Raw genomic sequence first — 23422 nt, 5'->3', positions numbered from 1 at the left:
TTTAGGTTAATTTTTTTTGGCAACTTTCCAAGTAATTTTTAATTTTGTTTTAAGTTTATGTTTATTCATTTATTTATTTTTAAACTATAAGTAATTTTGTAATTTTAATTTGGTACATAAAAATAAGGGATATAAGGAGGTTCAGTGTTTATAAATACATTCCGGAGGTGTAACATGTGCAGAACGATAACGAAGGCAGTGGGGCCAGTGCCTGCATAATCGCGGATGAGGCAGATGGCAGTGAAGATTTAGGCAGCACTGGAGCAATGTTAGTTGGCTTTGGCACGGTGTAAGACGCGAGAGTGACTGCTTCATGGAGGCTCCACCGCCATTGTTTGTTGACTCTAGTTTGTTGGAGCTATTTTTATTTTGGAACCCTTTCACCGACTCACCGGCAGTCACCACTGTGCAGTCTACGTTTTTTGGAGTCGTCGGGCTGCCTGGCAACCTCTCTCTCACCAGCTCGCCGGCGGTCATCCTGGTCAACCATCTCTAGACTCGTAATGTTATTGTGATATGTGCATATCGACCCCCACACCCATCTGTGAGTGGCTTTCTTTTCTTCTTTCGAGCTTCATATTTCCTTTTTTTTCTCTTTTTGGGTTTTAATTAACTTATTATTTCTTGTGTAAATAGAATTTTTTTTCTTTTTGTTTGTACATGTATCAAAATATTTTTATCTTTTTTCCTCCACAATTCACTATCCCTTTTTGTAACAACATAACAGTTCATTTTTTGTTTATATTTTAATTAATTAAATCTGTATATCACTTGGAAAGTTATTTTTTTTATTTCATTTTCTCTATTATTATTTTTTTGTATGTGATATTTATTACAGGTCCTCCGTATTTTTTTGTTTTATTTTATCTCGAACCAGCGAACATTTCCCTCTGGGGAAGAGGTTGGTTTTTCACATACAAAACATCCCTCGCCCCAACATATAATACACACATGTGATAATTTTTTAATATTACAATATTGTAATATTCAAAAAAATTTAAAAGAAAATAAATGGAATTCTATGTAGTTTTAACTTTAATCTCATTTCTTAAGTGTAGCTTGGGTTCAAATTAAAAGCTTTAATATTAAATAGATAGTAGAACTTTATAACATTTTAGACTCTTAATCTCAGAGTGGGTTTCTAGACAATCAGAACACACTTTTTTACTAATAACACTTAATTAAATTAATATCTCTGTTCAGGTCACTTTTATTCCATTACCCCAATTCTATTAATTTTAAACTATAAATTCCAAATTCACCGTATTTCAACAGTGTAAGAATCTCTAAGTGAGCTGTTGCTAAGAGGTAATGCCTAACTACTGCAGTATGACATCTTTGGATTGGAGATAACAGTGTGATGGTGATCTTAGCTAGTGGAGTGTGTTTTGCTTTTCCTTACCTAGTGAACCAGTTGTTATTTTTACTTCCTTTTCACCTGAACAGTTTTGTGTCTATCAGAAAACATAGTGTCTATTTCACCTAATATATCAAACAGTGTTATGAAACATTTATTGACAGGTACAAGTGCAAAACTAACTATTCATAAATACAACAGTGCTTATCTTACTTTGTTACAGTAAAGCAGTAAATCCTTTATTTCAATTTATCATTTATCTGTTTTCATCCTCTACCAAACGCAATAGTTAATACCCAAATAAATTATCCGAAGAACTCAGCTTATTCTGGGTATAGTGTAAGGGTGTCCCTAGGGCAACCAGGCTGTAGCCCCAACATTTGGTCCTCCGTGCACCGGATATATTATTTTGGGTATTCTAAATTTTCTTTATTGTGTTTTTAAAATTAATTGATCATAGGTGGAGATAAAGATGGATCCAAACAAACAGAGGCCACTTTTTTCCAGAAGATAACCTTATTACACCGTCGCCTTTTAGCATTTGCAGAGGACATCAAGGCTATTAGAGATCAGGGACGTGCAACAATTCAGTCTGATGAAGCAATAGATATTTTTCAGGGAATGTATGGTGGTCTGGAACAAACATACCAGAAGTTTGAGAGCACCTATTTTGAAATGGAGGAATTGTGTATTATCAACAACTCAGATGTTTTTCCAAAACTGAAACAAAGCACCACAAATATGAAGCATCTGGGCATTGGGTTAGTGTAGAAAGAAGGCTTAAACAACAGGATGAAGGTACAAGGTTGTCTAAAGCAGAAACCTCTACCACCCAAACAGTGGTTCATGTTGGCCGTCCATCGATCCTACCTGAAGCTAAATTACCCTCATTCTCTGGCAATATTTTGGACTGGCCCTTTTTCAGGGATTCTTTTATATCTTCGGTTCACAACCAGAAACGAATTTCTAATATAGACAAATTCACCTACCTAATTGGTGTACTTAAACCACTGGCACTGGATTGTATCAATCCAATCCCAAGATTTGAAGCCAATTACGACCTGGCTTGGGCTAGATTACAACAAAAGTACAATGACCAGAGAAGTTTTTCCTCAGCATACATCAATAAATTTATTAATGCCAAACCCATTCAGCAGGTATCAATAGAAGCAATAGAAAATTTAACTTCTAATGTATTGGTAGCAGTAGAAAGCTTCATAAATCTAGAAATCAAAGATAGAGAAGATAACTTATTATTTGAAATTATATTTAGATATCTAGATCAACCCTTACGTCAAGAGTTTGAGAGGGAACATTCTGACAAAGTACACCCGTCTTATGTGGATCTGAGGTCCTTTATTGAAGGAAAACTCCAGCAACTGACACGATCATCATCACTTACTAGTCCAACTATGCAGAATGCATTCATGCTGCACCACCTCGACCAAAGCGCAATCAATCTGGTCAGTTGAACAGAGTTACCTCACTGCACACCATGAATTCACCTTCCAGCACCACAAAATCACCTCAGGGATTCCAATGTTTCATTTGTAAAGAGGCTCATGTAATAAAGGAATGCCCTAAATTTCGTTTGGCTTCTCCAATTAATAGATTAAGCATGTTAACAACTTGGCCAGGATGCAGAAATTGCTTATGTCCCAAACATAAAACTCACCAGTGTACATCCGTCTTCACCTGCAGACAATGTAAGGGAAGGCACCATTTCATGCTTCACCTACCTACTCCTACACCTGAAGGTAACCCGCCTGTAGAATCCATTTCAACTTCATCAACCAACGATAAGAACCCAGGTGTAGCCTTGGCTAGTATGGATTCATCTGCCTATAAAGTACTGTTGGGAACTGCATTGGTAAAAATAAAGGACCACAGAGGTGTGTTCCAAGATATCCGTTTGGTGTTGGACTCAGGAAGCCACAACTCCTACATTACATCTGATTGTGCCAAACGTCTTCAGCTTACACCTGTAAGGACTGACTGTCAGGTATCTGGTTTAAATAACACCCACGTTCCAACTCCAGAAGGTTTGATTCAAAGTACTCTGCAGCCAAGAAACTCGGACCACCAATTCATGACCAATGCTTTCGTTATCCCAATCATCACAGCCCCATTACCTCAAGAATATAATACCTTCAATAAAAATTCAGAAGTTTCTTCCTAGGCACCCCAGGCACAGTAGATTTTCTTCTTGGAGCAGATCTCTTTCTGCAAGTAATACACACCTCTCACCGCAATCATCCTTCATTATTAGACACTGTTTTTGAAAAGGTAATCATGGGACCCATAGCAAAAAACACTAATAGATCGATCTGTCTTCTTTCTACCAAGTCAATTGACAATCTAGTTCAATGGTTTTGGGAGATGGAGGAAGTTAGTAAACCTATTCCACTTTCTAAAGAAGACAAGGAATGCAAAGAGTTTTTTAAGGAAACGACCTACCGGGACACTTCTGGGCGTTATGTGGTTGCACTACCATTCCACTCATCCGAACCTGATTTATGTTCTTCAAGAACGCAAGCTCTCTCATGCCTTTACTCCTTGGAAAATAAACTGTCCAGAGATCATAAACTTCGCGAACAGTATTGCAAATTCATGGCAGAGTATCTTAAATTGGGACATACCCAGTTAACCATAGGACCGTCTAGATATATAATACCTCACCATGCTGTTCTGAAAGGAGGCTCTGATGCAATCAGGGTGGTTTTTGACGCTTCTGCCAAAACATCCAATGGTTCATTGAATGATAAGTTGCTGACAGGGCCACAACTCCAGAATGATACATTGGATATCATTGTTCGATTTCGAAGGCACCCAGCTGTATTCACCACTGATGTGGTAAAAATGCTCATCAGGTATTGATTCATCCCTCAGATCAAGCTTACCAACAGATACTTTGGAGATTCAACCCTGATGCACCGGTGGATACCTACGAACTTAAAACCATCACATATAGCTTGAAGTCATCCTTATACCAAGCCATGCGGGTCATTCATCAATTGATTGAGGACAAGGGAGAACGATATCCTGAGGCATCATCTGCACTCATAAATGATGTGTATGTTGATGACATAGTCACTGGTTCATGGCGACATCGCTAGCGCCATAGCCCTAAAAAACCAATTACAGGAATTGCTTTTGAAGGGTTGTTTTCAGTTATCGAAATGGGCCAGCAACTCTACAGAAGTAATTGCGGAAGAGGATGAGTCCAGTCAATTGCTGTTCAACATCGACAGAATAACTGACTCCGAATCCCGTATCAAGGTCTTAGGACTACATTGGTCACCAACTACAGATTATTTTTCATTCACTGTGAATGTGCCTACAATTAGTGCAAACCAGACCAAACGGACCATTCTATCTACAGTAGCCAGGTTGTATGATCCACTTGGATTTTTAGCACCAATTATTTTTTATGCAAAATTGATTATACAGGAGATTTGGAAGCTGCGTTGTGGATGGGATGAACAGATACCGGATTATATTCAATTAAGATGGTTCAAGTTTGTGCAGGATCTATCATCATTACAAGACCTTAACATCTATCGTTACCTAGGTGATACAAGACATAAACGGTGCTGTATCATGGAGTTTTGTGATGCGTCGGAGAGTGGGTATTGCGCTACTGTATACCTTTGCACCAACAAGTGAGCTAGTTTGATCAAGGCCAAAACTAAGCTTGCACCAATGAAGCCTATTACTGTGCCTCGCCTAGAATTATGTGGAGCTGTACTATTAACATGTCTGATTGCTTCCATAAAACCGTTGCTACTCACTTTAAAGGATTACGAGGTTCATCTTACTGATTCAATGGTGGTTTTGGTTATCGTCACCACCTCACACCTTAAAAAACCTTTGTCGCTTAACGAGTGGTCAATATCCTGAATGAATCCTGATGAATGGGGAGTTTTGAGGGTGGGCGGCAGATTGGACAATGCTCAGCTTGCCTATGACCAAAGGCATCCAATTCTCGTACCACCTGAGGCGCACTTTACTGTACTTCTGGTAAAGTACTATCATCAGATATCACTTCATATTGGTTGTGCTGGCCTTCAGGCTGTTATTCAAAGAAGATTCTGGATTATCTCCCTACGCAAACTTTGCCGCAAGGTAAAAAGATTATGTCTGACATGCAGAAGGTTCTCCAAACCTACTTCACACCCTTTGATGGGTAATTTACCACCAACCAGGTTTACTGATATTGCATATTGCAGTAGTTGATTTTGCAGGACCATTTTCAGCACGTGAAAGTTCAAGAAGGTCACCAATCATCAAGGTGTACATGTGCTTATTTATCTGCCTCTCAACCAAGGCAATCCATCTTGAGTTGGCACATGGTCTATGTACCGAAGCATTCATTGATGTTTTCGACAGATTTGTAGCTAGATGAGGTCGTCCATCCAGAATGTTATCTGATTGTGGCACAAATTTTGTTGGCAATCCTAACTATTATCAAGAGCTGACTAATTGGCTGAACTCTGAAAAGACCAAGGAAGATCTCACCTGCATGCCACTCAGTTGGGTATAAACTGGGATTTTAATCCACCACGGACTCCTCACTTCGGAGGTTTATTTGAGGCTGGGATAAAATCAGCAAAAACACTTCTTTACAAGCTCTTTGGTAGCAATTCAGTATCTGAACTCTTCAATGCGTTTACTAAGGTGGAGGCTATGTTAAACAGCCGACCCCTCTACCCTACATCCAGTGATCCGGAAGATAGCCAACCACTTACACCAGGCCACTTCCTAATTGGTGGTCCACTTAACGCTTTACCAGAGCCAAACCTGCAAAACATACCACCCACCCAATCCTCTTTCCCGCTGGGAACTCATCCGTGAGAGAACTCAAACATTTTGGCAAAGATGGAAGGATCAGTATCTTAGCAACCTTAGGTTAAGAAACAAGTGGTACAAGCCTTCGGAGAATTTTAAAATTGGGGACACTGTCCTATTAAAGAATGTTTCATCTATCCCTTGTTTATGGCCTTATGCTAAAATAATGCAAGTTCATCCAGGATCTAACGGCATTGTCCATGTCATAATCTTGAAAACAAAGGCAGGTATCCTCCAAACACTTGTGAACCAACTTTTGTTCTTACAACCACTATTGCAAGAGCCACAAGAGGAAGAAGCTACCTGCTAAATATCATCCAACCTTCATTAACATTTGGCAAGTTCGGAATTTAGGTGAGCGGGATGTTCAGGTCACTTTTATTCCATTACTCCAATTCTATTAATTTTAAACTATAAATTCCAAACTTACCGTATTTCAACAGTGTAAGAATCTCTAAGTGAGCGGTTGCTTAGAGGTAATGTCTAACTACTGCAGTATAACCTCTTTGGATTGGAGATAACAGAGTGATGGAGATCTTAGCTAGTTGAGTGTGTTTTGCTTTTCCTTACCTAGTGTACCAGTTGTTATTTTTACTTCCTTTTCACCTTAACAGTTTTGCGTCTATCAGAAAACATAGTGTCTATTTCACCTAATATATCAAACAGTGTTATGAAACATTTATTGACAGTTACAAGTGCAAAACTAACTATTCATAAATACAACAGTGCTTATCTTATTTTGTTACAGTAAAGCAGTAAATCCTTTATTTAAATTTATCATTTATCTGTTTTTACCCTCTACCAAACGCAATAGTTAATACTCAAATAAATTATCCGGAGAACTCAGCTTATTCTGGGCATAGTGTAAGGGTGTCCCTAGGACAACCAGGGCCCTGTTTCATAATAAAGTACAAACTAATACTATTAGTCTTGTCGATTTAACTTAATACAATTACACTGACTTGTACAATAGTAACTTGTACTTTAGTACTTTTCAACTCCTGTAATATCACTAATAGTCCTCCCTTTTATGAAAAAAAATAAGTATTAGTGCAATTACCACGTTGTTTCTATACTTGTACTATGAACTAATACTATTAGCTTTCATTATGAAACAGGGCCCAGGCTGTGGCCCCAACAATCTCTTTTACAAATGTATTTAATTTTAGGTAGAAAAAACTAACCAATTTCATAGAATCTTCTTTTGATGATTTTCTCAACAAACTAACACTTATTCTTGACAATCTTTCAGTACACAAACACTAATGAAACAAAGCATTGGTCCCCTAACAGTTTTTTTCAAAAGGAACATGGGATAAGAAGAAATGTGGAGAATGAGAAATGAAGAAATATGAAAAATGAGAGAAGAAACTTACAGTTGTAGCAAAGAGGTCCTAGCTAAAACTGATTGATTTTTAGGAACTGACTCTAGAGTGGGTGATCGAAGCACAAAGGGTAGGTAGGAAAATATAAATGTTAAAAAAGACGGTTGAGATGAAATAGCTGATACGGAATTATAATGATATTATAATATGATATCATTATAATTAGAAGATCCCAGTTTACCTTGTCAATCTGGCATGGTGTCCTTTTATGGCGGTGCAATCCAGTACCACATGCTCTGCTGTTTCGGGGACCCCAAACGTCGGGCACCGGGGGTCGATGTTCTTTCCAAAGCTTTCCAGTTTTCCACGGAATCCCCCGTGTTCTGTCAGGATCTCCAAGACCCAATAGACAGGGATGACCCATTCTGCTCTCAATCTTGAGTGGAAGTTGGGGAAGAATTTCCTCAGGGTCGCACCCTTTTGACTAGTCCACCACTGTCCATTCCACTCCTCAATGGACTCTTCCTGCAGGAATTTTTTCCAAAGGTTCGGAGTCTTGCCAATCCTCTCCCCAAGTCCCTCCAGTAGCAATCCCAGCCCCTTCCTCTTCACATCATACTTCACAGCATCCACCTTGAGGATGGGGTCCAGGGGCATTGCTCCGGCCAGCACCTGCACCTCATGCGACACCGTCCTATACGCCTTCGTGACCCTCAGCAGAACCAGTCTTTATAAAGAGGCCAGCTTCTTCTTCTGCTCCCTTGTGAAGATTCTACTCGACGCAGGGGATGCGTACCTCAGGATACTCAAGACCACACCTTTGTAAATAGCCATCGTAGCGGGGTACCTGAGGCCCCAGAAGGTACCCCCTATACTGCTCAAACCATTAATTGACAGTCACCCTATACCTCAGGTATACCAGGTGAGGTATGGCGTCAAAGCCTCTCCTCATCCTCTCACCGAGGTATGTCACCTCCTCACCTGGACTCCCTCACTCTCCAGGGTGATAGGGTGTGACCTGTCCGTGAATCCTTTTAGGAGTATGGCCTGAATCTTCGCTGCGGCAATACTCAACTTTCTCCTCACGCACCCCTGTCCAACAAGACCGGCACATCTCTCCGCTTCTTTCTTTAATCTGGCTCGGCTATTCCCGGCCACGATGACAGCCTGGTCATCGACGTAGGCCGTGGCAAGGAACCCTCTATCTTCTAGTTCTCCCAACAACTCATCGAACACCTACTTCCACAGAGCTGAGCCAAGAACCAAACCCTGTGGACAGCCTTTGTCGATCCTTCCCTTGACCTCGGAATAGCTACCTCTGATCTTGACACTCCTGTAACAAAAGTAACTACTCATGAGGGAGTAATAAGTTGCTGGGGGGGTCGAACTCCTGTAAGCACTGGAGTACGCGTGGCCACCAAACACTATCAAAGGTGGAGGATATGTCGAAGAGGATCATCAAGACATACTTCTCCGCCCTCCCTTCTACATTCTCACTCACTCTCAGCAGAATATCTGTTGTTCCCTTGCCACAGGTCAAGCCGTATTGCCGAGGGTGACTCGCAACACTGAGGATTGGTCTGAGGCTATGCACTATCATATGCTCCAGGACCTTGCTAATAACAGGGAGGAAAATATGGGCCGATAGGCCTTCAGTGATTCCTTATCCTTGCCTCCACCTTTGTCGAACAATCTTAAGTCTGCAATCCTCCACCTGCTCGAAAAGTACCCCTTAATCAAGCACTCGTTGAAGATATCCAACAGCTTCTCAATATATGGGGTACTGACTGTTCCTGAGGATTGCAGCGTCCAAGGCGTCAAGTCCCGGAGCCCTCCCAATCCTCTGTCTGTCCACGGCAAGACATAGGTCCCAAAAGTCCCACAGTGGGCATAGGGAATACCCAGAGGTGGTTATGGTGGGTATGACATGGTGCGACTCACCATACTCTCCTCAGCATCTTCTTACTGACTCCCCTAATCTTCTCCAAGTATTAGTTTAAGTAAGTACCAGGGACCAAGTCCTCACAGTAATACACATTATTATTTTAAGGCAATGCCAGGTAGCAATTCCTCAAAGGCATTGTCAGGGACCAAGTCCTCTTCAGTAATACCCAGTCTCAGTGTAAGGCTATGCCAGGGATCAAGTCCTCATAGGCATTGTAAGGGACCAAGTCCTCTGAGACAGGATATCATTTTATTTTTATTGAATAAAATGGAAAGCTCTGAATATTTTACGATCACCCAGGAAAGCAGAACCAGGCTTTTTTATTTAATACTGGCTGGCAGTCTAGGTAAGTTCAATGAACCCTCACTGCCACCACAACCTCCTTTCCAAACTCTGAAACCTCTCAATTCCTATCAACATTAACATAGAGTGGTTTCTCTCTTTTTCTCTTTGTTTTCCAACAGTTACAATTCCTAATAAACCTTCTTACCCTCTCCTAACACCCAGTATTTTTCAATCTCACCATCACTTTTCTCAACCTATTGCAATATGCTCTTTTAGAGTAAATAGTATATTTTGATATATAAAGGGTTTTTAATATGTTTTTATTTTTATTTTATGTATCATTTTAATATTGTTTATTTGTTTTGTTGAACCAAAAAGCAAGCTAACCAATTTTCATTGTCTATAATAAATATGTTATTCAAAACAAAACCAAGATGGCGGTACGTATCCTTCAAAAAGTCCGTTGAATAGCGACAATGTTGAGCAGATTCAAATATTTTAAAAACTCTATATTAACTTCTCATCATAATTTAAAATACAGTAAATTCAAGAAATAGTGCTAAAGAATAATATTCAGAAAGTAAATCATTTGCAAAAATCCAAAACTGTTGTGCGACAATCGATGTTTACATTGTACATCGAGACAGGTTTTGGTTTTTGGCATTCATTCGTTGCTTAGGCACGGGCGTGGAATGATGTTTCCTGGATGAGGAGGTCCTCATCATCTCTTGTCCAGCTCAAGAGTGGACATCTTGAAAAAGGATTCTTCATTTGGATCGCCAAACAACACACTTCAGTGGATGAGAAGTGAGTTGAAAACTTAGAGAACCAAGGTTTTGTTTCATTAGTGTTTGTTTGCTGAGAGATTGTTCACAGCAAGTGTTGGTTTGTTGAATAAGAAGACAAAGAAAATCATCAAAAGAAAATTATATGAAATTGGTTAGTTTTGTACCTAAATTTAAATAGATTGTAAAAAGAGATGATAATTTAATTAAGTGTTAGTAGTAAAGTGTCTGTTTCTGATTGCCTAGAAACACGCCCTGAGATTAAGAGTCTATTATATTATAAAATATAAATAATATTCTCCTATCGGTTAAATATTAATGCCTTTTATTTGAACCCAAGCTATCTTTAAGATATGAGAATTAAGTCAAATAATATCAAATTACATTTATTTTATTTTAATAAATTTTAAATTATTACATACTTGTCACCCAACAGGTGTGGGTTGCCTAATTCTTTACCAATTAGGTCACGGCAATCAGGACACAGTTTTAAAAAGAGTTAAATTTGAATAAGTTTGTTTTTATATCTTAAGTAGTAAATGATGGAGGATAAAGCACAAGGAACTGGAGGTAGAGATCCTAAAGATTTTAGATAAAGATAGATCCTGATTCTATTAAATAGCCTCCATGATAATAAATTAGTGGGAACAAATCCGGATTTAAATTTAAATGTTGAAAATAGTGATTATTTTTATGTTAAAACAATGCTTCAACATCTTATGATGATAAACTATAATACATAGAAATTAATTAAAAGATTTGATGAACAGAATGAAGAGCGAGAAAAAATGTTCCAAAACTTATCTGATAAAATTAAAACAACCACTATAGACATCCGTGAAAGTTGCAGGGATGCAATTGTAAGCAGTTAGTAACTCAGAGGCGGTTTTTTGACCAAATGTTTATTTAAATGACTGGAGTAAAATTGATTCAGAATTTATTAAAAAAATATATATATTTTGAGTTCAAATAATTAATCTTTAAAAAAATGAAATTCAATAAAACATTCGTAAGTTTTTTAAATGAACTCCTAGTGAACCTTTTGGATTATTAAAACATACATCATTATAAAAAGAAAAATATATACCTTATTAATAGATTATTTCATTAAGAACTTGTTTAAGAAGTATTCTGAGAATAATTTTGGCAAATGAATTAATGGATTATTTAGGAATCTCTTCAAGCGCCTCCCCATGACCAAAAATAATATAGGTGGACAATGGACCAAAACCAAACATGGATTAATACAAAAGAAAAAGAGTTATAATAACAAATAAAAACTTTATACTGCTCAAAGTCATATAGTTTCTAGTGGATTAACAAATAAATGCTTATTTGGCATTAATAGAAATAATGAATTTTCAAAAGATTGTTTAAAAAATGACTGTGAACGTAGTAAACGATATAATCCTATGATAGCATGCTCCGCTGTAGAACACAAAAACAATATAACACCTTCACCTGGTTACCACCAACCAGGTGCCATACCACATTAGTTTAATATTTAAGGATACCTTAAAGGCCTTATCAAATATCCTATTTCCAATATTACAAAATTTATTTTCGAGTAAAATTATTTCTGGGTCAAATTTAAGTTTAAATAATATGGGTCAATCCCTATAAATGTCTTATTAAAACTGAAAAGCCTAATGAATTAATTTTTTACTTCCCCCTGTAATGTAAGATTTGACTGGAGAAATTAATTCTGGCATACACTTATAATCATCATTTTGTGTACAATCTTTAAATTTTATTTTATGAACAGTTCTCTTATTTATTAATGTTTCTCGGATTATCTCCCTGTAAAATCTAACATTATGATTCCCTTGACTCAAAGGTTCTATAACATATTTGTGTTTTGAATTTAAACCCACTAACTGATTTTTTGGTTCCTTTTCTTCCATAGTGCATTCAATCATTTTTTCGGACAATTCAGACATTTGCTGTATTAAAGTAGTTTCCGTTAAACAACTTTCTTTTAACTCTCTTTTATTTGATTCAATTTGGTTTCCTACATTTTGTTTTAGTTTCTCATTTATTTCAAATTCAAAATTTTTATTAATTTCAAATTCAAAATTTTCATTAATTTCTATTTCACAATTTTCATTAATTTCTAATTCACAATTCTCATTAATTTTTAATTCAAAATGCCTTTTCATCAATATTTTTATCCAATAATTCAGAGTTTTGTACTTTTAAACCAGTTAAATATTAAAACTCCGCCAGTGGGTGGTGTTGCTACTCCTAGTGATGCTAGGTGAACCACTGCCAGTCCCAAGCCTGGATAAAGGAGGAGGGTTGAGCGTGGGGAATAGGCGCCCCACCTCTATAAAAAAGGTATAGTCCAGAACCTCCCGGAAAAGAATGGTAAAGGTTAAAAATACAAATGTATTCCCCAGAGGAACCCATTCAGATTTGGGGGGTCCCAACCAGCACCAAGTCTTGACGAGGTTTCGAGGAGGAAAGAAAGGAGGAGGAAGAGAAGGAAAAACAATCAAGGACAAGGACTCAGAATCGGTACCTGGAATGTACAGAGTATATTACAGCCGGGGGCAAAAAGAACGTTGGAATTAGTGCTGGAGCAATATAATGTGGATGTGGTGGCGCGCTTCAGGAAATCCGATGGGGGGATACTGAAATGGTATCACTTGAAAAATATTTATTGATAAACAATGGTTCTATAATAAAGGAAAGTATCTAACATACGAAGATAGGATATAACTGCGTCAATGACAGAACCTGCGGAATCAGATTGAGGGGTAGATTCTCTAATATATCATTAATAAGCACACATGCTCCGTGTGAAGATGCAGAGGAAATAGACAAGGAAGCATTCTATGACTGACTGACTAAGATGTATGATGAGATACCGCAGTACGACACCAAAATTATACTTGGCGATTTCAATGCACAGATAGGCAAGGAAGAAATATATAGACCCACTACCGCGCAGCATAGCAGGCATGATACGACAATGGCTTCCGAACTGTTGAGTTCATTGCCTCAAAAAATATGAGAGTTACAACCACTATGTTTCCCCACAAAAATATTCATAAAGAAACGTGGGTAAGCCCAGGTGACAGAACCAGAAGACAGCTGGACCACATAATGGTTGACACACGGCACTGCTCGCACAAAACAGAGGCACAAAGCTACAGAGGAGCGGACTGCTGCTCAGACCACTTCCTCGTTCTAGCGAAATATAACCAATGCTTGGCACGGAGGAAGAGGACATCGGAAGGAAAAAAATTTGGTTTTGAGATGGAAGGGCTTATGGAGAAAGCTACTAAGCAGAAGTACCAAGAGAGACTTCAGCACCGGTGTCAAGAGTGGATTATGGAGGTGCTGCCGCTAGGTGCGGAAGAAATGTGGAACAGACTGGGAGAAGCAATCAGGACTACGGTACGTGAAGTTCTTGGAGAGAGAAAGACTGGAAGGAGGAACCCATGGTTTGATCGGGATAGTGAGAGGGCCATACAAGAAAGGAATGAGGCTCGAATGAAGATGCTTCAAAGGAAGACTCGCAGGACATATGATGCATATGCTGAAAGAAGAAGAAATGCCAAAAGAATAATGGGAGATAAGAAAAGAGGAGTAAAGAAGACTCGATGAGATGCATTTTCAGGCACATGAAAGCCAAAAGTTCTATAAGGGCGCTAAATGGCAAAAACAGGGCTTCACACAACAGACTGAAATGTGCCAGGACCAATGTGGAAACCTTATCACCGGGGCTGAACAAATCAAGGATAGGTAGCTCCATTACTTTAAGGAGATTCTAAACCCCAAGACAAGCAACATGTACTTCCACCAGGTTTACCAATCTAATAATGAAGAGAATATTGATGAGGAGGTACCACCGGACAGGGAAGAAATTATGGACATAATTTGGTCTCTGAAAAAAATTAAGTCTCCAGGGCCCGATGAAATCCCTTCAGAATTAATTAAATACGCAGGGGAAGACACTTGGGAACAGATTTCCTAGGTGATATGGGATATATGGACGAAAGAAAAAATGCCAGCTGACTGGGGAGAAGCTATTACAGTCCCTATACATAAGAAAGGGAATAAACTAAAATGTGAAAATTACAGAGGTATAGCGCTCCTGCCAACAGTTTACAAGATCTTGTCAGTAGCAATTTGTAGGAGGATGGAAAGGAGCGAACAACTGCTGCGCGAGTACCAGAGCGGTTTCCGCCCAGGACGGTCAACACAGACCACCTGTTCTCCATCAGACAAATGCTCGAGAAAACGTATGAGTACAATGTTGACTTACACCACCTCTTTATTGACTTCTGACAGGCTTATGATAGTGAAGACAGAGGGAAATTATTAAAGGCATTGCAGTCATTGGGAATATCTAGCAAGTTAATAATATTAACAAAGATAACCCAGGAAAGGACTAAATGTGAGGTGAAAACTCGAGTGGGCATCTCTAATAGCTTTAGGGTTAACAGTGGCTTAAGACAAGCAGACCCATTATCACCAGTACTGCTCAACCTCGCCCTAGACGTTGCCATTAGAAAAATAAGGACAAACCCGGGTGGCATCATTTACAATAGGCTCACACAACACATGGCTTATGTGGGAGAACCAAAACAGCACTGGCCGGTGCTGTAGAAGAATTCAAGAGAGCAGCACAGGATTTAGGACTTAATATAAATAGTGAAAAGACTAAATATATGAAAACCTCTAGACAGACCGGGGAGAGAAGAGATATTGTGCTTGTGGGAAACATGTTTCACAACTGCAGTACTTTCAAGTACTTGGGAGGAGTTGTGACGGGGAACAATAATTTAGAAGTAGAAATTAAGGGCAGAATGGTAGCAGGAACCAGATGTTTCTATGCCCTGCAAAAAGCTCTCTGATACATAAGGCTTTCCAGGAAAGAAAGCTTTTGTTGTACAAAACAATAATTAGGCCAGTGGTAATGTATGGCAGTGAGACATGGACTCTAACCAAGGAAAATAGAAGAGCTCTACTGGTTTGGGAGAGAAGAGTCCTGAGAAAGATCTTTGGAGCCGTTAAAGAGGAGCACAGGTGGAGAATCAAAAGCAATGACGAAATAAAGGAATTGTATGGAGAGCCTGATATCCTCTATGCTATTAAGAGGAGCAGGCTAAGATGGTTGGGTCATGTAGAAAGGATGGAGCCCTGCAAGCTACCTAAAAGGATGCTAAATGGTGCCCAGGAGGAAAAAGGAAAAGGGGCAGACCCAGGCATTGGTGGCTGGATGATTTGAGAGGGATGGGAATTGAAAATTGGAGGAGTCTCGCTGGAGACCGCGAGGCATGGGAAAGAATGGTGGCAGAGGCCCAGGTCCTACAAGGACTGTAGCGCCCAACAGTGAGTGTGTGAGTGAGTTAAATATTAAAGCCTTTCGTTTGAACCCAAGCTATCTTTAAGATATGAGAATTAAGTCAAATAATATCAAATAACATTTATTTTATTTTAATAAATTTTAAATTATTACATAATATTTATGATTTCCCTGATTTCACACACTGCTTATAATAACCATTAATATGCTGATGATCTCTAAAGTTATCAATATTTCCACGCTTGAGGTAAGATAAAGATAGCATAAACATATGTTTAGTGGACTATAAATTGTGGCTCCCTCTTAATATTCTTCCTTATTATCTCTTACTCTACATCTATAGAATGCCAATTCAATTTCACACCATTGTTAAAAACCACCATCATTTTTGGATCAACACCTGTCCAGGAATAACCTGTCAGCTAAACGGCCACATCTATCCTTAAACAGATTCTAACTCTCTAAAGATATGTCAGCTCTTGGTCTCCTCCCTTATTTTCGCCCATATTGATTTTGAATGCCGGATGTATGGACTATTTAATCAGCTTGAAGAGACTAATGTATTGTTTAACTTCAAAATTCCATAAAAAAGTAATCCTTGCAATAGATAAGTTAATCCAAAGAAGAAAATTATACTTATATATTGTATATATAAATAATTGACCGTATTTTTCAAATTACAAAGAAGATGGTTGGGGGTGGAGTCAAAAGGACATAACAAAAAATAAATGCAAACAACTATTTATTTGTCAATGTTTCGCCTCAGAGTTTCATCAGGGCTGTTCCAGTTGAAAGATATCAAAACAGTCAAACAAACAAAACAAAAAAAAAAAAAATCACTATTTTGATATCTTTCAACTTGATCAGCCCTGATGAAGCTCTACAAAGTGGGGAAAACTGTTGGAAAATAACTAGTTGTAAAATATTTTTGGTTTCTTTTTGACCGCACCCCCCCGACCATTTTCTTCATAATTTATATATTTATACTTTTTAGAATGAATAAATTACAGCAAATAATTAAATGATGTCCACACAAGTAGATAATACAGTTAAAAAAAAAAAAAAAGAATACCTCAACACCAAGGTGGAAAAGATCAGAATTGCTCAATTTTGAAAAATTAGCATCAGGAGAAGCAGCATTTTCCATTTGTAGAGTCCATTTTAACATCTGTAAAGAGTAAATATAAGTTAACATAAATTGATTATCTCTCTCTATATATATATATAAAAGGGAATGGTTTGAATGTCTATCCACAATAAACTTTTGAACTAATGAACTAATTCAGATACTGTTTTATGCTTTCACTAACCGATATAAGAAATACATAATAAGGGGAAAAATCGCACTGGTGCAAAATTCTGAATTTGACTTTTCGACAGAAAACATGATTATAGGTCCCTAAGTCACACAAAGTGGTCTGTGTGTGTATTTGAGGAGCTTTGCTCAAATACGAAAATTCAAACAAAACTGAAATTACATATTGTAAACAACTTTATTTTCATTGTAAGTTTTTTTGGTGGGATTCAATTTTAATCACTTAAAAAGATTGAGAACAATGATAAGAAGAACTTAACACCTAAAAATGTTTTATTATTGGTTGGAATATACGTTGGTTCATGAAAAATTGGGGTATCAATTGCAACTATGTAAGTTTGAAGTCTTACCTCTAAGGTAAGGCCATTGTATCTCAAGCTGCACAGCGGGGTTGAAGATTGATTTTGGAAGGAATAAGGAAGGAAGTCCGGTGGCATGAGAGACATGTTCTCAAGGCAAGCATCCAGAAGCAAAGAGAACGTTCTTCTAAGTGCAGTGGTCAAAGTCGACCTTAGATAAGCGAGAGAAGGGTGGGATGCGAAAATTTAATTTAAAACCAAAGAATTATAAAACTATATAACAATTGTTATTCTTATAAAACTTTTAACATCTTTGTGACTTTTTGACCCAAATTCATAGGCCATTCTCACCCTAGTCATATAACTTAAATATTGTTTTATGCATACATCACAAGGACGTACTTATAACTTGATATAAATTATTTTTTTCTGTTGTTTGTTTTCTTGCACTATTTTCTTTTTTTAGGGCTATATGTTTAAAATAAATAAATTTATATTACACTGTGAATTTCTAAAATGTGACTGGAATAAGGATTGAAGTTTGAAAATCATTGGCCATTCTCATGGAATTCCCCCCCCCTTTGGGGATGATTTGGGGGGATCCCATTTAAGAGGAAACATCACAAAGATGTTAAAAAATAATGTAAAACATGTATAAGAATAATTATTGTCATGTTATATAAAAAAATAGTTAACAACTATTTATTTGTTTATGTTTCGCCTCATTTCGTAAAGCTTCATCAGGGCTGTTGAGTTGAAAAATATCAAAGGAGTGAGTGAATTATTGTCTTCTGTTGTTTATTAAAATACAAATTATTGTTTTGTTGAATTATTGTTATATAGTTTTATAATAAAAAACTTGTGGGTGTTTATTGGTCCTCAATCATTTTTAAGGCTTATAGGAAAATGGCTTATAGATAATAGAACAGCTACATTAGACCCAACATTGTACCACCATGATGTGAAAGACACAAAGAACATTTTGTAGTTAAAACAGTATCAGAAGAAGTTGGGACAGAAACCATTTCAGTTTACAGTAGAGATAATTTTCTTAACCCTTTGTAGGGCGCGGTGAGCCTGACAAGCACACGATACATAAAAATTCCCTAATCTCTAATCCTATAAAAGTCCCTAAATCACCTTATTTAATTAAACCAACAATTACCAAGCATCTTGAGGATGTAGACAATTAGGAAAAAATATAAAATAAATTTAAATATTTCTTATTATTTATTTAGGTACAAAAACCAAAAAAAGTCAAAATGTGGAATTCACATATCATGGTTATGAATATAAATCAAAATAGGACCTTTTATCCTCGAAACAAAATTCTAAAAGGAGTCAGACATGAAGTTGAAAAGTGGGGGGACAGAAATAAGTTGGAGTCATCGTCTATCAAAGCCGATGAAGGATCGCAAGAACAGGCTGAAAAGCATGTGGCATAGAGTGGTTTCGCATGAGGGGCAAATTCCTCGGTTGCATTTCACACAGGAGTAGTTCGTGAGCCGATGTATTCCTGTTTCCACCATGCAATCACAACATCTGGACCGCTTTTGGAGGTGGGGTTGATTTTGGATGATCATCAGGTGGGAGGGATCTTAAGACGAATTTTCAAGGTGTGAAGGCCGGATTTCAGCTGGCTTCTTCGCTGAAGTTATCCGATATACACAGTTCATTTGACAATTCTTTGGAGGAAAACTCTTCTTGGAATTCATTCCAATTGATTCCCGAGGTGAATAACCAAGGAATTGATCCCTCCCAAGTTCAACATAGTATAGAAAACAGTCATTGGTGATCGATGTGTATTTCGCTGCACGTTGTATGTGGCGCACATTTGGTTAGCAGTGTTATCTCCAGTTTTGTGAGCATTATTATAATAAGTTATGACCTCAGGTTTTTTTTTTCTCTAGTACTTTTATCAATGGCTTTGATTCCGAGCACAGAAGAAACCAGGAGTACGCAATTATTCTTGCATGTGACGTAGGTTGCCAACACTTTTTCGTCATTGAAACCAAACAGGCCGGAATATTGTGGTCTCCCTATAGAATATCCCTATTAAAAAAATACTGAAATAACGATTAAAGAATTCATAAAATAAAATCAAGAGGGGCGATAAACCTGAAAGACATACCAGAAAGGCGCGGTGAACCTGACAGGCACATGATTCCCATTCATAAACGATAATGGTACCTGACAAAAATGACTAACACAAGTTTTGAAAAACAGTGAAGTGCTTGAATTTACTATCTAAAGTGAAAAATATTGATCTTAGGTTTGTAACGTAATCGGGCGTGGTGAGCCTGTCAGATCAAAACACGTGTGACGCCCTTTCTTGACGGCAGGAGATGAATTGACTGAGTGGGTTGGAAGCACCCCACAAAGTTAGGAAACTACCGGGAGGTAGAGGTCACACTCAGCGCCTTTTTGAAAGAGACAGCAAAAAAACCAAATCCTGTGCCTGTCAGATCACCCGCGCCCAATGCAGGGTTAAAAGCCCTAAAAAATTAAATTTTATCTTGTTAAATTCAGCCAAGATTACGAACTATTCTTAGGAAATCAAATTATAAGTGAAATTAAATTTAATACTGATTTTGAAACAAACACAAAAAGATTTGTTCTGATGACAATTTTGAATGAGTACATAAATGTTTCTTTGAACAGGTTTATAAATATTGATGAGCTTCAAACAGCATAAAATCGATACACTAATATATATCAAAACCACATAAATTTTATTTGCAGTAGCATTTTTAATAAATGTTGGAGCCATATTTTAGACCTTATTCAAACTAGTGTCAGTGGTCAAACCTAATTGATATGGATGCAGGAAATTATAATATTTAAGTATACTTAATTCAATAGCCTTGAGCACTTTTTTTTCTTTTTTAATTTTCCACTAAACAGAATAAGAAAGGCAATATTGTCTACTTTTTTACCTGGTTTGTTGGGAAAATAAAATTTAGAATTTTTCTATTGTTCTAGGAAAACCATATAGCCTAAACAAATGAACTCGGCTTCTATAATTCAATCAAAGGAGTAGAGGAGAATGTGGGGGCAAGAACTGGGCGGCATTGCTAGATCCTAAGAGGCGCCCTCCATTGACTTTACCAAGAGCGGTGTCAGTGGCATGCTTCAGGTTGGCTACTGGACATAACTATTTGTGGCACCACCTGAAGAGAATAGAAGTGACTAAATCTTCAGACTGCGTCCTGTGTGGAGTTGGTGAGATGACTGGCGATCACATATTTGCATGTGCGGCAACGACGGACTAGACTACAGATGGGAGTTACATCGGCAGAGCTAAACTTTACTGGGCTGTACGAAACAAAATGGCAGAAATGCCTCCTTTGGCGTAGTAAAAAAAAAAAAAAAAATTCGATCAAGAAAGGTTAGCAGTGCATACATTTTGGTTGAACATAAACAACCTTTTACACTTTCAGTAGTACATTCTATTTGTAGATTGTATTGTATTGTCCATTGTTGATTATATTGATCAATTGTAACATATGTGAAAATTAGAAATACAGAGCTGAAAATTAGTAAATTAAAATGCTTCTTACGGTAGTAGAGTATGACGGATGAAGGGTTAAAATCAGTTCATAAATTGAAAAGAAATGAAATACCAAACCAGGTCTCTTATTTAAAAGCAAGATATTTATTAAAAAAAAAAAGATTTTCTAGAGAAGGGACATAATTGGTCTCCGACATGTAAAAGTACCTTAAAGCAAAAAGAAAATACAAGATACATGGAACATTATTCACTCACAAGTTTGTTCTATAATACAAACTCAGACTCACTGAACTGAAGCTTATTATCTTATAAGTCTAACAGATGGAATGTAAAAAGGGATAAGTAAATACCAATATGTTGGGTTTTTAGAATTGACCTGTTTCTATTTAATTACTATAGAAAGGTATGAAAATAAAACTTCTGAACCAGGGGAGTAGGCTGGAACACATCAAATTCCTTTTCAGGGTATATGGCCTTAGAACAAACTTTTAAGAGAAATAGAACATAACAGATGAGATGTGCTATCACAATTTCGTCTTCCAGATGAATTATCCATTTTTGGGATTATAATTAGAATAAGCCAAAAATTGATAATTCTTGAAAAAAAATAGTACTAAATATCAATTTATCAAAGTAAAGCAATACTTACCAACAATGAATATGATTTTAAATCTTTGAGAGAATGAAGTTCCATCAGTTCAAATCTTTTCTCTAACAAACCACTAAGGCCAAAATATTTATCAGACAAATCAGTGATTCTTGTTCCAAATTGTTCAGCTAAAAACTTTCCAGGAATCCATATCAAATTTCCAAACAAAGGAACAGTCAGGAACTAAATGACAAGCAAATCAATGGTGTTATATATCAAAATATTTCAGCACAAAAATATTAATAATTAATGTCACAGCAAATTTTCCAACACTCGATGAACACAATATTTGCTTGTTTAAGTTTAAGGCATAAAACTCATGCATCATTAACTCCTAAGTTTTTTCTGAAGCTGAAAAAACACTATACAACTATCTCAGTATATATGTAAAATAACTTAAGGAAAAAAATTAATATAAAAATACTTTCAGTTAAATGGCTATGTAACCTTCAAAAATGTAATAATTATTCTATTAGAGTTTATTTATGGTTTTAAATCTCTGAAATATTGGTTGTGAGTCCTAATCCATTTAAATATGAAATAAACAAAGGGGATTTAGAAAAAATCTTGCTACCTGTAAGATTACAATTTTGGCATTAGAGTGGTGGTTGTTTATTGATCAGATGTGAGTGTTACATTTGTATGACTTATTATTAGCCAGAAAAGAGCGATTTCTTCTCGGCAAGAGCAATGATTAGACATGTACCATAACTTAATTGACTTTTTACAATTGAATTTTTAATGGATTTGCTGGCCTCTCATTTCATGTGGACTACCTTTGATTCAATTTTTTTTTAAGTTGGAGGAATAATGAGGTCTGAAGATGGCGGTCCTTACCCTGGGAGTGTAAAATGCATGCTTGGATACCCTGTTTGTACCTTCATTGCCAATGGGGTTTTCTTATGCTTATCACTTTTCAATTTATACTTTGAGATAAGCATAAGCAATTTTTGTTTGATTCATTCATTCACTATTGCCAGAAAAGAGATGCTTGAAGTGATCCTCAACTAGTTCAGCCACTTTTTGTGGGTCCTCTGAAGCAATCCTCGGGCAGATTTAGCCTGTTCCTGGGTCCTCTCTGTTGGTAGTAGGTCTAATGGATTGTCCTTATTGGGGTTTTATAGTGGGTTCATCAATAACAACAATAAATATAATGTTAATAATACAATGCTTTAGTTTTAATCAGATTGAACATAAGTTCAGATGAAACTGATCCTAGTATTTTAAAGCACCAGCCTTTAAGCCCAGGTCTCCATTTTTGTAGTGAATGCAGTCTAATGCTACATGTGGCATAAGAGCTGGCATATTATATTAAACATTACAAAAATGTTAAATAAAGCTTGCAAGTATATGTAATTTAAATCTTTCATTACAGAATTACTCAATGAAGTACAGACATGGAGCATTCACAAATCAGGACTAAACAGTACCTAATTACAAATGAATAATTAAACTGAGGAAAAGATAGTTGGAGGTGTGGTCAATGAAGAACACAATTAAGTAGAACTTATATTATTAGTGCCAACGTTCTGGCCAGAATTACAGGTCTTTATTAGAGCTAAGAACAAAAAACAAGATAACAACCATAATAAAAAAAATACAAAATAACAAATTATATAGGCACATAATTAGGAGGCAGTATTAGGAGAAAATATTTAAGTTTTTATACTTGAAGAAGTTTGTCGGAGGGTGCGGTCAGCAAAGAACAACATAAATAAACAAAACCATATTTATTTATTTTATGCCGACGTTTCGACCTGAGTTTCAGGTCTTCATCAGGGCTATA

General features: G+C 37.0%; 1 protein-coding gene across 1 annotated transcript in view; it reads right to left on the bottom strand.

Annotated features, from left to right (window-relative positions):
* Positions 1-23422, bottom strand: part of LOC106684016 (WASH complex subunit 4) — a gene marked incomplete at both ends in the record, with an annotated part of 104971 nt that overhangs the window by 27952 nt on the left and 53597 nt on the right. Inside the window, 2 exon segments of the mRNA XM_067050471.1 lie at positions 16935-17030; positions 21637-21819. Coding sequence (XP_066906572.1) covers positions 16935-17030; positions 21637-21819 — 279 coding nt within the window.

Source organism: Halyomorpha halys, unplaced genomic scaffold (genome assembly GCF_000696795.3).
Source record: "Halyomorpha halys isolate HHAL.00 unplaced genomic scaffold, Hhal_1.1 Scaffold536.1, whole genome shotgun sequence".
Classification (NCBI taxonomy): Eukaryota; Metazoa; Arthropoda; class Insecta; order Hemiptera; family Pentatomidae; genus Halyomorpha; species Halyomorpha halys.
The sequence above is the reverse complement of the archived record's forward strand: the minus strand, read 5'-3'. Positions and strand labels throughout refer to the sequence as shown.